General features: G+C 35.2%; 1 protein-coding gene across 2 annotated transcripts in view; it reads right to left on the bottom strand.

The window, feature by feature from the left end:
• The window catches only part of ATP9A (ATPase phospholipid transporting 9A (putative)), a 148527-nt gene that overhangs the window by 93627 nt on the left and 41132 nt on the right, over positions 1-13768 (bottom strand). For both annotated transcript variants that reach the window (XM_074288613.1, XM_074288614.1), the window contains one exon: positions 12214-12322. In XM_074288613.1, coding sequence (XP_074144714.1) covers positions 12214-12322 — 109 coding nt within the window. The remainder of the gene's footprint in view (positions 1-12213; positions 12323-13768) is intronic.

Here is a 13768-nt window from a genome sequence, read left to right on the forward strand (position 1 = left end):
AGGTAGATTCCAAACTGAAGGGAAGACTAGATCCAAAAAGTAGTCAGTAATTTAATGTCAGTTTAGGAGATCTCCCGGGTCTTGCCTCTGGGACCTTGCTTGGCCCTGTGCTATATAACAATTTTATGAATGACTTAGATATGAACACTGGCATGCCTATCAAACTTGCAGATTACCAAAACTGGGAGGAATGAAAGAATAAGGATTCATGAAGATACGACAATTCTTCCAGTCCCAAGAGTTGCAACCTCAAAGTTATATTCAACCCTTTCCACCTACTTATCCCCTAAATATAATCATTTGCTAAGTCTTACCAATTTTAGCTTCAAGATATTTGTTGCATCTGCCTCCTTCTTTCCACTCATACTACAACAACCATAATTCAGGCCAGCACCTCTTGTCTAAAATATTCAAAACCTTCTTATTTGTCTTCCTATATCCAGCCTTTTCTCTGTCTCTACAAAGCTATCAAAACTATATTCCTTAAGCACAAGTCTGTTTTGTTTTGTTTTTTGTCTCCCTGTATAAGAAGCTCCAGTGACTGCCTATCATGTCTAGGTTAAAGTATAAACTCTCCTGGATGGCACATAAATCTCCGATACTCAGAGGCAGCTAGGTGGCGCAGTGGATAGAGCACCAGCCTTGAATTCAGGAGGAACCGAGTTCAAATCTGGTCTCAGACACTTAACACTTCCTAGCTGTGTGACCCTGGGCAAGTCACTTAACCCCAGCCTCAGGGAAAAAAAAAAAAAAAAGAAAGAAATATCTCTGCCCCAAGCTCAAAAACCTCTGTCATTTTTACTCTTCGTCATCTCTTATTCTAAGACACACACACACACACACACACACACACACACACACAATGCTGCCAAGTATTCTTATTTCCACCTCCACAACATTACTAGCTCACATCCCACCCACTCATGCTGCCACCCCCCACTCAGGCTGTCAATACAGTTTGCTCACCTGAAGTAATAAAAAACTGCTCACTTCTCCCTGCCTCCAGACTCTCTCTGATTTATCTTTCACAAAGATACAAAAATAAACTTTCTAAGGCACAGGCTTGGGCATATCACTACCTAGTTTACAAAAGGTTTAATGGGTTCCCTATTGCCTCTAACCTGAACAACTAGGTGGCAAAATGGATGGTATTCTAGGTCTGGAGACAGAAGGATCTGAGTTCAAACCCAGCCTCAGTCACTTAATAGCTATGTGACCCTGAGCAAGTCATTTATCTTCCATTAAGCTTCTTCAATTGAAAAATGGAGATAATAATAGCACCTACTTCCCAGGATTGTTTTGAAAATCAAAGGAGATAATAAATGTAAAACAATTAGGACAGTGCTTAGCACTATATATAGCTATATAAATGTTTATTCCTTTCCCTTTGCTCCTTCCCTCTTCCCCTCTAAAATGAAATACAAAGTCCTCAGCCGAATCCTTAAAGCCATCTATAATCTGGTCCAACATTATTACTTCATACATTTTTTTTTCCCTTTCTCACATGATACCTCTAATATAAATTTGCTTATTTGTTCATTTCTAACGATTTTGGTTTTTTCCTTAACCATTTAGATACATAAGCACTGGCCATAGCTCTCCCCTCCAAAACACAATCTCTCATCATCTCTGTCTCTGTTCTTCAAGTGGGCATAACCCAGTTGAAAGCAAGCCAGTCAACCTCTCTCCCTACTGAAATATTCCTAAAGCACTTTGGTTGGATTTGTCTATCACACTCCCCTTTGCTTTATACTGACTTTTATACTTTAAAGGGATCCTTCTGGGCCCCAATACAAGAACCTTTTGTTCATCTTTGTATTCTCAGTATACAGAAAATACTTCATAAATGTTTGTTAAATTATTATCATTATTAATGCTACATTTATATGAAACTTTAAAGTTTGCAAAGCACCTTATAAATATGTTGTTATCCTTCTTTTAGAGATGAGGAACCAGAACAGAGTCACACAGCTAGTAAAAGTGCAAGGAAAAACTCCAACTTGGCTCCAAGTAAAAATCTCTAATCACTGAGAGTCAAACTAAAAACATCACACACACACACACACACACACACACACACACACACGCACACACATAATTATATTGCAGAATATAATGTGTTAAGTGCATCTTAGGGTAGATGCCAAATGCCATACAAAACTTCTTATTTGGGAAGATCAGGAAAGAACAGGCATTTTAGAAGGACATTTGATCTGTATTTCAAAGAATGGGTAAGATTTCAATAGGCAGAGGTTAGGAACAGTATAATAGTAAAGAATCCATCATTTTAGATCATTTTATTTTAATTTTCTTCTCATCGATGAGGAAACTAATATCCAGGAAACAGAAGGGATTTATTCAAAGATGCCACTTTCCCCCAGGCCCAAATCAGTTTCCTCTTCAATAAAATGAGAGAGCTGGACTTCATGACCTCTAATGTATGCTCATGACCTAGATGTATGCTCTCTTTGATCCCACAACAAATTAGTGATAAAACCAAGAGCAGAATAATGATCTTGTCAACCCTAGCACCAAGTGTTTCTTCACAACTGCACCACTCTGTACTCACCATTTGCTCCTCAGTTTCCTCCCCAAGTACAAATATATAAGTTGTTTAAGGTTTTATCCAGGAGCTAGTGGTACAATAGATAGAATGCTGTGTCTGGAGTCAGAAGACTCTTCTTCATGAGTTCAAAACTGGTCTCAAATACTTACTAGCTGTGTAATCCTAAGGAAGTCACTTCACTCTGTTTACATCAGTTTCCTCATCTGTAAAATGAGCTGAAGAAGGAAATTGCAAACCATTCCAGTGTCTTTGTCAAGAAAACCCAAAATGGAATCACAAAGAATCAGACAAAACTGGAACAATTCAACAATGACATAAAAAAGGTTTTGTTTTGTTTTTTTAAATCAAAATTTACATTCATGGAGTGACCCCAAAATATCTCTCTAGTGTTCAGTTTCTTTTAACTTAGCTATGTTTTAATTTAACAATTAGCTCAGAATGCTTAATTATCAGGTCCTGATTTTTCCTTCCAAAATGGATTGCTGATTTATTATCCTTCATTTGAACTGTGCCTCATCCAGCCTGCTCTACCTCTACAAAAACCTCTTTAATCCATTGTGTTTAACAGACCTTACAGGCAGATATTTCATACAAACATACCTACTGTACCTGTACTCATCAGCTAACTGGTCATCAGAAGAGGAAGGGGGAAAGGGAGGCATCACCTAGTTGGAGAAAGAAAAAGGGAAGAGAGAGGAAGAAAAAGAGTTGGAAAAAAGAGGAAAAGAAAGGGAGGGAGAAAATAGAGGGAAAGAGTCTCCTTTTCCCTAGATAGAAAGACAGAGCGAGAGAGGGAGAGAAAGACAGAGACAGAGAGAGACAGAGAGAGAGTCAGGGAGAAAGATTAAGATATAGGGAGACAGACACGGAAAGAGAGACAGACAGACTCATACAGACACAGACACAGAGAGAGAAACAGAGAATCTGGAAAGCCAGCTGGTAGGGCAGGAAGTGAGTTGGGATGAAGGAAATTAGCACAACTACAGAACTACCTTCATTAACATCTCTTTCCAGGCAGGGTTTACTAGGTTTTGTTGTTATTGTTTTTAATTTTTCTTTAAAAAAAAAAAAAAAAAAAAGCTAAGCTTCCATACCTAACAGAATTACATGTCTGGTCAGTGACGCTAATAAATCTGGATTTCCCCACATGCTGAAATGTCTGCTGCCAAAAACAGGCATCAATGGCCTATTTTGAAAATAAGGGATGCAACTGTAGGATATTTGTGGTTTATACGGTGTTCTGCTCTGGCTACAGAGCTCTATGTATTTAGGAAGAATGGGGGGAGGGAGAATAGACAAACCTGAAAGTAACACTGGCTGAGCAAATGAGATCAGAGATTAGCACAATGAGGGATGAAATATAAAGGGGCATAAGAATCCAGTTCCCCTGATTTTAAACCAGGGCTTTTTGCACAATGGTAGGCTGCCTCTCCAATATATATTTCAAGAATACTCAAAGCAAAAGTAATGCAGCACATACTTTTTTCCTAGTTTGAAATCACAATCAAATAAAATTTATATCTAGATTTTAAATGTACATTTGTGATGGGTTTTCCACTTTGTGATTGTTTGTGATTGTTATATACAACAAATGCACAAGTATTTTCTGCCTTGAACACCTTAAGAGTGCATAGCTTTTACAGGTACACAAAAGAAAAATTAGCAGCCATATTTTCAAAATATCTTCTACTGTACTCCTCCTGCCTCCCACTTCTATTTACAATAAAAGCAAATGATTGTAAAATATTAAGGGTAATATAATAATACAGAAGCAGCATAATTCAGTTGTGAGAGCAATGGTTAGATATTTCAGTCCTGACTGCTGTTTGTTGTCTATCTAACACTGACCAATTTAAATAAAACTCTCCAGATCTGTTTTGTCCCATATAAAATAAATACAATGATCTTTATACTATGTCATTTATGGTAAAATTGTGACAAATGTGTTTTGCAAGCCTTAAAGTACTATCTATATGTGAACCTTTAGTACTATTATATAGAACTACAAGGATTCTTTACCCAGGAAAAATATCATTACAGCTCTCTAGCACAAATCATGTTTTTGAATCATGGAATATTGTAATTAGCTAGCAACCAAAAATTAACATATAGTATCTTTAAAAGTTTGCTCCAACACTGGAGCTTAGAAAAAAGTTTCCTAAGGATTTTAAATGGGAAATGTCTAATGGAAGCAATCTATTTCACCCTAAGCTTTTCTAAAATAAATTCATCCCATAAGTTTACATATGCTTCTCCTTGCTTAAAACAAGGAACAAATCTCTTATTAATATTTTTACCTCCCTTTACTGTGCAAAAGGCATCAATGCCTTTCATAAGCAACTTCTGGTCTTGCATGGATGATATCTTTAGAATAAGAGTAGTTTGTCTTCTTGGAAGAGAGAGACCAGATGTTTCTCAGGTTGGAATAACTAAAAGGCAATTCTTCTCTCAAAGTACAGAACACTTGGGGGGGGGGGAATTAAAAATAAATTCTCCATCCCTGGAATGTGTGGGCTTATGTTGTGACCCCAAATACCACTAGCTATACTTCTACTTTTCACTATGTGTAAGAAACTGATTGTTTTTAGAGATCTACAAAAGCAATCCTTAGCATCAGTCCTGGTTAATGTATTACTTTTTAACTCACACTTTAATCTGACTCTGACAGTGATGAATGGAATTCTCCTGTAAATTCTATGGCATGCGAACATTTCCCCAGGTTAGCATTAAATGAGAGACTGAAGCACTATAGATACATCCAAAGTTCATCAAAGGTTAAAAGTTGAAATTTTCCAATTCAAATAGAATGAATTTCATTTCTCACGGTATAAAACAGCTCAAGATATTTTGAAAACAAAAGACACAAAAGTTTCATCATACATCCCAGTACTGGCTTTGGGAACTTTTGTTATTGTTTAATAATGAATTCTTCCCCCAAAAAGCTGATGTACACAAACATCCATGTTTAACATCCAGGCAAACTTATTAAGTCATTAGTTAAGATTCCCAGTATCCGGCCACACACACACACACACACACACACACACACACACACACACACACACACACATCTTTTTGCAGGGCTATTCTGGGGAAATGAAACAAAGAGATGCTGTAAGTATGATTCAATAAGGCAATCTTCAGAATTTTAAATCAATCCAAAAACCAAAATGGCAAAAATTAGGAATCAAATGTAAAACTGGGTGCTTTCTAAAAGAGCCAACAATTTCATGAAAACATTTGAGATGAAAACTTTCAGGATCCCTAACCAGAATTTTCATAGAAGAGAATTAGCTTCAAAGTTTGACCAAAAAAAAAAAAAAAAAAAAAAAAAAAGTTGAAATAAGACTACTAAAGAGTTAAGATGCAGACCATCACAAGGAGCCCTTGATGGATATGACTTCTTTGTGGGTTTTTTTTATTTCTTTTTTTTTTCCTGTCAATAACAACAAAAAAATCCCCTCCCCAACTTCATCTATCTTTAAAAACAAACAAAAGAATCTTCCAAACTAGAACATCATTTGTACTTTAAAAATTGGATAGAACACTCCAACTGAGTTCTTCAAATTAAATAACTATCCATTAAAAAATATTCCACAAATCTAGTTGCCTCAGAAATTCTAAAAATGTCTAGTCACAATGCTAAAACCGAGTTATCCATGTATGGACCTCAAAACTCAGTGCACAATGCACAAAATAACCTAATACACATAATACACATCTGTTATGACAGATGCTTTTTCCAAATCAATGACTCTTAATTTCTTACATCATGGTCTCCTAAGGCAGTCAGTCTGGTTAAGCCTTTGGACCCCTTTTCAGAATAACCATTTTAAATGCACAATATACATGCATACATACACACACATATACAAGATACCAAAGTAAATTGATTGTGTTAAAATATAGTTATTGATTTTTTTTTTTCAAAGCAACCCATGGTTAAGAACTTCTGCTTTAAACAAATGGAGATATATCTGAATTGATGGCACTATTTTGTGCTTGAGATAGGGTGGAAGGAATCAACTTTATTAATCTTTTAATCTATTTGTAAAGAACCTGAAAACAGGAAACAAAGTGTAGCACCCCCAAGTGGCACTATATATACTTGCTCAGTGAGGGCATTCATCCACAAATGCTCAAGTAACCATAAAGACCAATACCGAAGATGAGTCATTGGCCTTCCTTTGTTTTATGAAGCATGATGAAAAACCAATTTACACACTCTACAGCAGGAAAAAAACAATTAGCAACTGCATTAATTGTGTTTTGGCCTGAACTTTTTTCTAGACTAATTATTTGTCTGCCTAATTAAGGCCTTTTGCCTTGATGAGAAGTGTTAATACAATGAAAGTATTTGTTGAGGCTGGCTTCCCTAGTGTGAAATGCAGGATCAGAGAAATTCAAGTAGATCTGAGAGAAATAGAAATAGAGACAAATTTATTTTGCTAACAACTATAATCATAGTACAAACACTGATTTTAGTTATTAGTCTTGTAACTATAAATATAAACAGAAACATTTCATGAATTCAGTAATTGTTCTCCCCTGATATAACATAAAGCTTTAGTAAACTACCCATTGTTTTCCAGAACTGTTGCTATCCTCAGTTCTGCTTTTTCATTAACTGGGCTGCCTATTTGTTCTTGACCATGTCTTCTCCCTGTTCAAAAATTCTTAGTGGTTTTATTGACTACAGAATCAAGTATAATTCTCTTTCCTAATTTTTATGTTCCATTGTGGATAGGATATGATTACTGCTAACAGCACATTGTGGATAACTACCATTAGTCTAGGAATTTGCTCAATTCCTCTCAGGGGATATGAAAGTTGCTGCACATAGAAAGTTAAGGAAAGAATTAGTCATTGTTTCTACATGTCTATACTTTGTTATCAAACTTATGAAAGTAACATTAAGATATGGTATCTGGCAGTTCCTTAATAAGCTATACTATTCTAAAAGATTCATTAACATCTTAAGACTATGTCAAAGTTGAGAAGAGGAGGGGTAAAAAAGCATTTACATAGATCCTGTTTCAGGCAGTGTGCTAAGCACTTTAGAAATGTTATCTCACTTGATTGGAAGACAGGAAGTTAAAGCTTATATCTCTCTTAATTTAGTCCACCTCACTAGGGAAATAAAACCCAATTTGATTTAAACCATTTTACTTGGCAAGGCTCAATAACTAAGAGTTAGAAGCCACCTTTAAAGTCAGACAACATCAAAGCTATAAAGGAACTTGGAAATCATGTACTAATGAGCAAATTAAGATCCAAAAAGAAATGCCTGGTACCCCAAATCACACAATAAGCAGACAGAAGAGGAGTAAAATCTAGGTTTCCTTATTTCAAGGACAGTATGACATAATAACTTGCTAAATATGTTGCTAAATAAATATTTCTCTAGCTCAGGACAATCTGCTCAGCTCAAACTATCAGCTTGACCAAGAATGCACCACAGCAGCATTAGGTAGCAGGGGTGGACTGGTGGTTGTGTTTCTACTGTGTAAACACAAACTCAAACAATGCACATAATATTACAAACTTATCATGAGTAGAAAGATTAGTTCTTAAATAGTTCTTATTAGTTTTATAAGAGGGAAAACAATTCAAGTGGAAATTTTCCTTTTTTGATGACAAAAACACAGAATTTCAGAGGTAGAAAGTAATCTTTAAAAAATTATCTAATTCAATAGGTCATCTTAGCAAGGATAAAACAGGGACAGAGAAGGAAAACTGTTTAAAAAAAAAAAAATCACATAGCTATCAAAGTCAGCTTTAAGGCTCAAGTATCCTAACCAAACCAGTACTCTGTCTATCACAAAACTGAAAGGAGTGATTTGGAATTTTGTTGTCTAGGACACATATTGTTCAATGACACATTGACAAAGAAACAATAAAATTAAGAGTTAAGACCCATTAGGGAAAGCATCTCATATATCTTAAATCATCATATAAGTCTTAAGTTACTATTATCATTCTACTTCAATATTGAAACTGCCTAAAGATCTTTATATTTAAAAAGAAAATTATGTAGTTTGGGAGTGCAGAAAAAAAGGACAGATTTAAGCAAGTAGTTAAAACAATCTTCAATAACTGCTTGATTCAAAAGAAAACATCACCAAGAAGAAAAAGAGACTTGCTAAACAAAAACTGTAGGTTTTAAGACACTTCGGAGACCTCTACTGAGCAAACTACAGTTATTTCTAATGCAGGGAATACATTATTGACATCCTTTGATACTCACATATCTTGACTGAGACAACTGGTTCAAAAATATTGTCAGTGTTGCCTTTCACAAATTTTCACCCTTGTTTTTCTGACCAGAAGTTTTTTATTATTTGGAGCTTAACTATACTGTTATTTCACTTCAAGGATTTTTTTATATCAATCAAGTTTTTTGATTTAAAACTTTGAAAAAGTCTGGAATTTCTACCAAGAAATACCCTGCTATAATTATAATTTCTTAAAACTTGTAAATAAGTGTATATTATGTGTATATACAGAATACTTATATAAATATACATTATTTGCATATACATACAAACATGCATAAACATAGTATACATAAATTGTCTACATCTGTATAATATACATATATATGTGTGTGTATATATATATATATATATATATATACATCAAAGACATTAGTGTCACTACTGAACAACCACCATTAATAATATATACAAATTTGAGACAAAGTAACCAACATTCTTACTATCAAACAAAATACTGAATTCAGAGATTTTGAGAAGCACATTTACATGCTTTATAAAAATCAGACACACGTGGCAAAGGGACACTGAGTGGTCCTTATTTTCTTAAGTCAAAAAGAAGTCTTTGTAAAAAAAAAAAAAAAAGAAAAGAAAAAGAAATTGACCTCACACAAAGCAATCCATGTAGATAATGAAATATTAGGGTCAGAAAAGGCTTCTTTTTACTCCTCTGAAAGCTTCCAGTTGAAGCACTATGATCCTTCACCCTGCCCCCTGACCAGTATCAAATAACTTAGCTCCTCTCAATCACTTTCCAAATTGACACATTTTTCTCTTTGTTTTGTTTTGCTTGAAAACAAAAACACACATTTGTGATCTGGTCCTTGGTTTTATGTTCCATCCCTTAGACCTACTGTATTTTCCAACTCTCAATATTGGTCCCACAATTGAGACTACAGACCACAAAGGAAACAAAACAAAGGAAGACATGTTCTCAAAGCTAGAGCCATCTGCCAATTCTCCTTAGGATCTTTTCAAGAACTTTGTGCAGTTAAAGAGTAGGGGGAGAAAAATCATTCATGAGAAAAGTAATTGCAATATGAAAAGAACTAAAGAAAAGGTCAGAGCTCAGATAGATCCATGAATAGAATCCAGAAGGCAACTCCTCTTTACTTCTAAATAGATGTATTGCCCCCTCTCCAAAGGGGCTTTTGTTGGTTGCCAAGCATTTTAAACGTTATAGTAAGAATATGTTATTAAAGAGGGATTTAATATACAGTGATTACAAAAAACACACTGAAGTGGTCTACTGATTACTGACAGAGAAAGCACATAAGCACCTGCCCTGGTAAAGATTATATGGAATTCTTTTTCAAAGGCACCAAAGTTTCCTAAGTACAGTATAGATGCAAGCTTTTCTTAGCAAAACACTTCTACACTAATTTACAATTCTTCTGTTCCCTTAAAAAAAAAAAAAAATCCTAGCAAATCTGCAATCCGGTAGGCTGGAAAAACCCTCCCAACGACACTGGATAAAGCTCTCATGCCCTGGACAATATGAAGTTTAGATTAAAAGTCCAAAACATATTTTCCTTTGCTCAAAACCCAGGTATTGTTTTATTATAACTACTTCCCTCCCCTCTCCTGTCCCCCCAAACCAGTTTATAATGTAGACTATTTCAGAAGTTCTCTATACCTCTCTTGGCATCCTCCTGTCTCTGCATCTGATTTTATCTGTCCCACAAGAGTATAAACTTGAGAATGAGGATCAGTCTTTATTCAATAAATATTTGTTGAATTAATGATCATGATCTAAAGACAAATTATTATTAATTTTTTTGTAATCTGTTCAGTTCTATAACAGATGGTTTCTCAAGCCTTGGGTATGACCTGGCCAGCTCCTAATTTTCCTTTTTATTGCTTTTAATTTCTTACCACAAACTTTAAAAAGTTCTTAGTCTAGATTTCTAGATATAAACTTTGGTCAGTGGCATATGGAGGGTGAGGGGAACCCTAAAAATTATATGTATTCAGAAAGATCACAAATTTAAAGCTAGAAGGAACCTTAAAAGCCACCTAGGCTAATTCTTTCATATTTTAAAAAGGAGCTAAAGTACAAAAGGCTTAAATGATTTTTTTCAGGGTCATGTAATTAGCAAGTATTTGAAGCAGCATCTGAATTCAGCATCTGACAGTAACCCCAGTACACTTGTCATACTAGATAGAAGCAAAAAAAAATTTCCAAGTCTCTCAGTAAAATGGTGGATTCAAGAATGGTAATAATACTAAATATTTGTTCATACAATGCTTTAACATACTATTGTCATTATAAATCAGGATCACAGATTTAAGAGCTTGAAATAACATCAATAGTCATCTAGTTTAAAATTTGGTGGAACCAAAGCCCACAGAGGTATGATTCCTAGGGTCACAAAAGTATTTAAGTAAGCAAGGCAAGATTTGATTCAATATATAGTCATCTTTCCACCTGTTACTTAATAACAATGGTAACTCTACATACACAGTACTTTAGCGCATATTCACTCATTTAACCCTAACAACAACTCTATAAAAATGGTAATACAAACTTTATTAACTTAATTTTATAGTAAAGGAAACTAAAATTCACTGGTATCAAGGACATAAAGCTCATATGTAACAGGGGATAGAATCAATAATTAAATTCAGGCCATTTGGTTTTCAACTTTAGGTTTCTTACTGTATCAAACTACCTTTCTAAAATGATTTATTTTAAGAAAAAATGCACATATAGCACATATATTATATTTAGAAGAATTTGATGTCTTCAAAAAAACATTTTTTGAATTTTAGTTTCAAAGTAAGCAAGGATTAATTTCTTGGATATTATTATTCTCCTTTCTCCCTATCATCCCTGACTTGATGATACATTTGTGGATTTAGCATGGCCAGAGATACAGTGATGGTCCAAAGAATCTCTACTATGCTAGTTGAAACATGAGGAGAAGAACAGCTATTCCCAACTTGCCTCAACACCCCAACTGCCCCACTAGAGTCAAGGACTCGAAACTATAGACTAAAATGGGGAATCTCTTAGCAAAGTTTTGATGCATAATATCTTAGCATTTGCCTGATGAAGTTAAAGGCACATAAGAAAAGCAGGGATATTAGAAATTTAATAATCTGTACCATTCTGAAAATTATCCTAAGGCTGCACTAAAATCCATTCTCCACCTCTTTGAGTCCACCAGACTTGTAGGCAGATGCCTCCCTTGTACCAGGAGCAAAGAAGTGACCACTAAGCCACGTGCCCATTCGCCTATCTGCCCAGGGCCTTGAACTCTGCTTCCTTTACTGTCAGTAGCAGTTGATTGAGCTGTGACCCTCACTGCCCCAGCAGTCAGCAGCAGGATGCAGCAAGCAGAGGCAGAAAGCAGGAGCCAAAAAGCTGACCTCTCGCTGTGAGCTTGCTATAGATCTGGGAGTTCACTTCCTTGTCCCGCATGTAACATCGGATCTCTTCCACTGCTTCTCGGATGATGGTGACGGCCAGCACAAACCCCTAAAAAGAGAAAACAGTAGGAAAAAGAATGGAGGCATGAACCTTTGATGAATTTCCCCCCTTCCCATATATGCTGACCAATCTGTTTTAACAGAAGGGGAAAGAATCCCAGCAGAAAAAAAAATTATTTGTTTTCATCTCATTATTGCTCCCTTAATCAACGAAGTCCAAAACATTTATTTCATTGTTTTCCAAAACAGGATCACATTGACATATTTTCTGTTTTTCTCACATTGACATATTTTCTGTTTTTCTCAACTGACACTATCGATTGTCACTTTTTATGACAGCTGCTACAAGTGCTTCAGAGATTAAAAGAACTCCCTCCAATTATTTGCCACATGCAATATTTAGACTGATTCCCCAGAAGGTTAAATCCCTTACATAAATGAGACAGGGATGTGCCTCTTTGTGTGACCCTGACAAAGAACTGTAGCTCTTCTCAATTGAAGAAGGATTATTCCCATTGCCAATCAGATATAAGATGTCCATTGTGGCTAAAGAAAATCTGGTCAATTTTGGAATAAAGTGAAAGTAGACCACATACAGAGCCAAGATAATCCCCCAAATTCCAGTAAAGAGGTCTGACCAAATTCACAGAAGGTTGTCAGTGCAACTATTTTGTACCATGTGCAAACTGCTTTTCTCAAATGCTTGAGTTTCTCTTTTTCTCCACATGGGTGTGGATAATTCCTATTCATTTTAATGGAAAGTGTGTGGGCGCACAAAGACAAGAGCCCATATCCCTTTACTTCACATAAATCTTGGCAATTACTTGTACTGCCTGCCTAAGGTACTTCATCTTCTCTTCATTTATGCATATACTTTCCATTAACCAGAACATATTCCTAAGGCTAAAAATTGCCTTACCAAGAAATGTAAATTGGATACTGAAATAAATTCTAGCCAAGTCAACTTTGGGTTAATATCCAATAATATTTGGAGAGGAGCCTTATTTCTAAGACTTCAGGTCACTCGCTGCCTTTCTAAAAAATCTTTTTCAAAGACACATAATGAATAGAGATGGAAGATATTCAACCATTTTAAAAGCTGTACTTCACTCTAGTCAGCTGTTACTTATTTTCTACTAACAATATAAGGATCAGTTTAAAGGGTAGGCCTAAAATAAAAGAGAAGGAGAAATAAGGAACACTTTTTCAAATATGATTCTCAAAAGTACATTTTTTTTTATGCTAGAAAATTCTACTTCTTTGCTCCATGAGGATTTATTTTAGAATAAGTCAAATGACACATTTGGCAGTAAAGACTCAAAGTCTGCAGACAGTGTCTCTCTGTCTCACACATACATACATACATACATACATACACACAAACACAGACTCATACACACAATTTCATGATACAATTTTATGTATAAATCAAAACCTTAGGACATAGGACTAAAATCTCAAGGATTATAACTCAAAGAACAGATTGTATCACCTA

This window comes from Sminthopsis crassicaudata, chromosome 2, assembly GCF_048593235.1.
Source record: "Sminthopsis crassicaudata isolate SCR6 chromosome 2, ASM4859323v1, whole genome shotgun sequence".
NCBI lineage: Eukaryota > Metazoa > Chordata > Mammalia > Dasyuromorphia > Dasyuridae > Sminthopsis > Sminthopsis crassicaudata.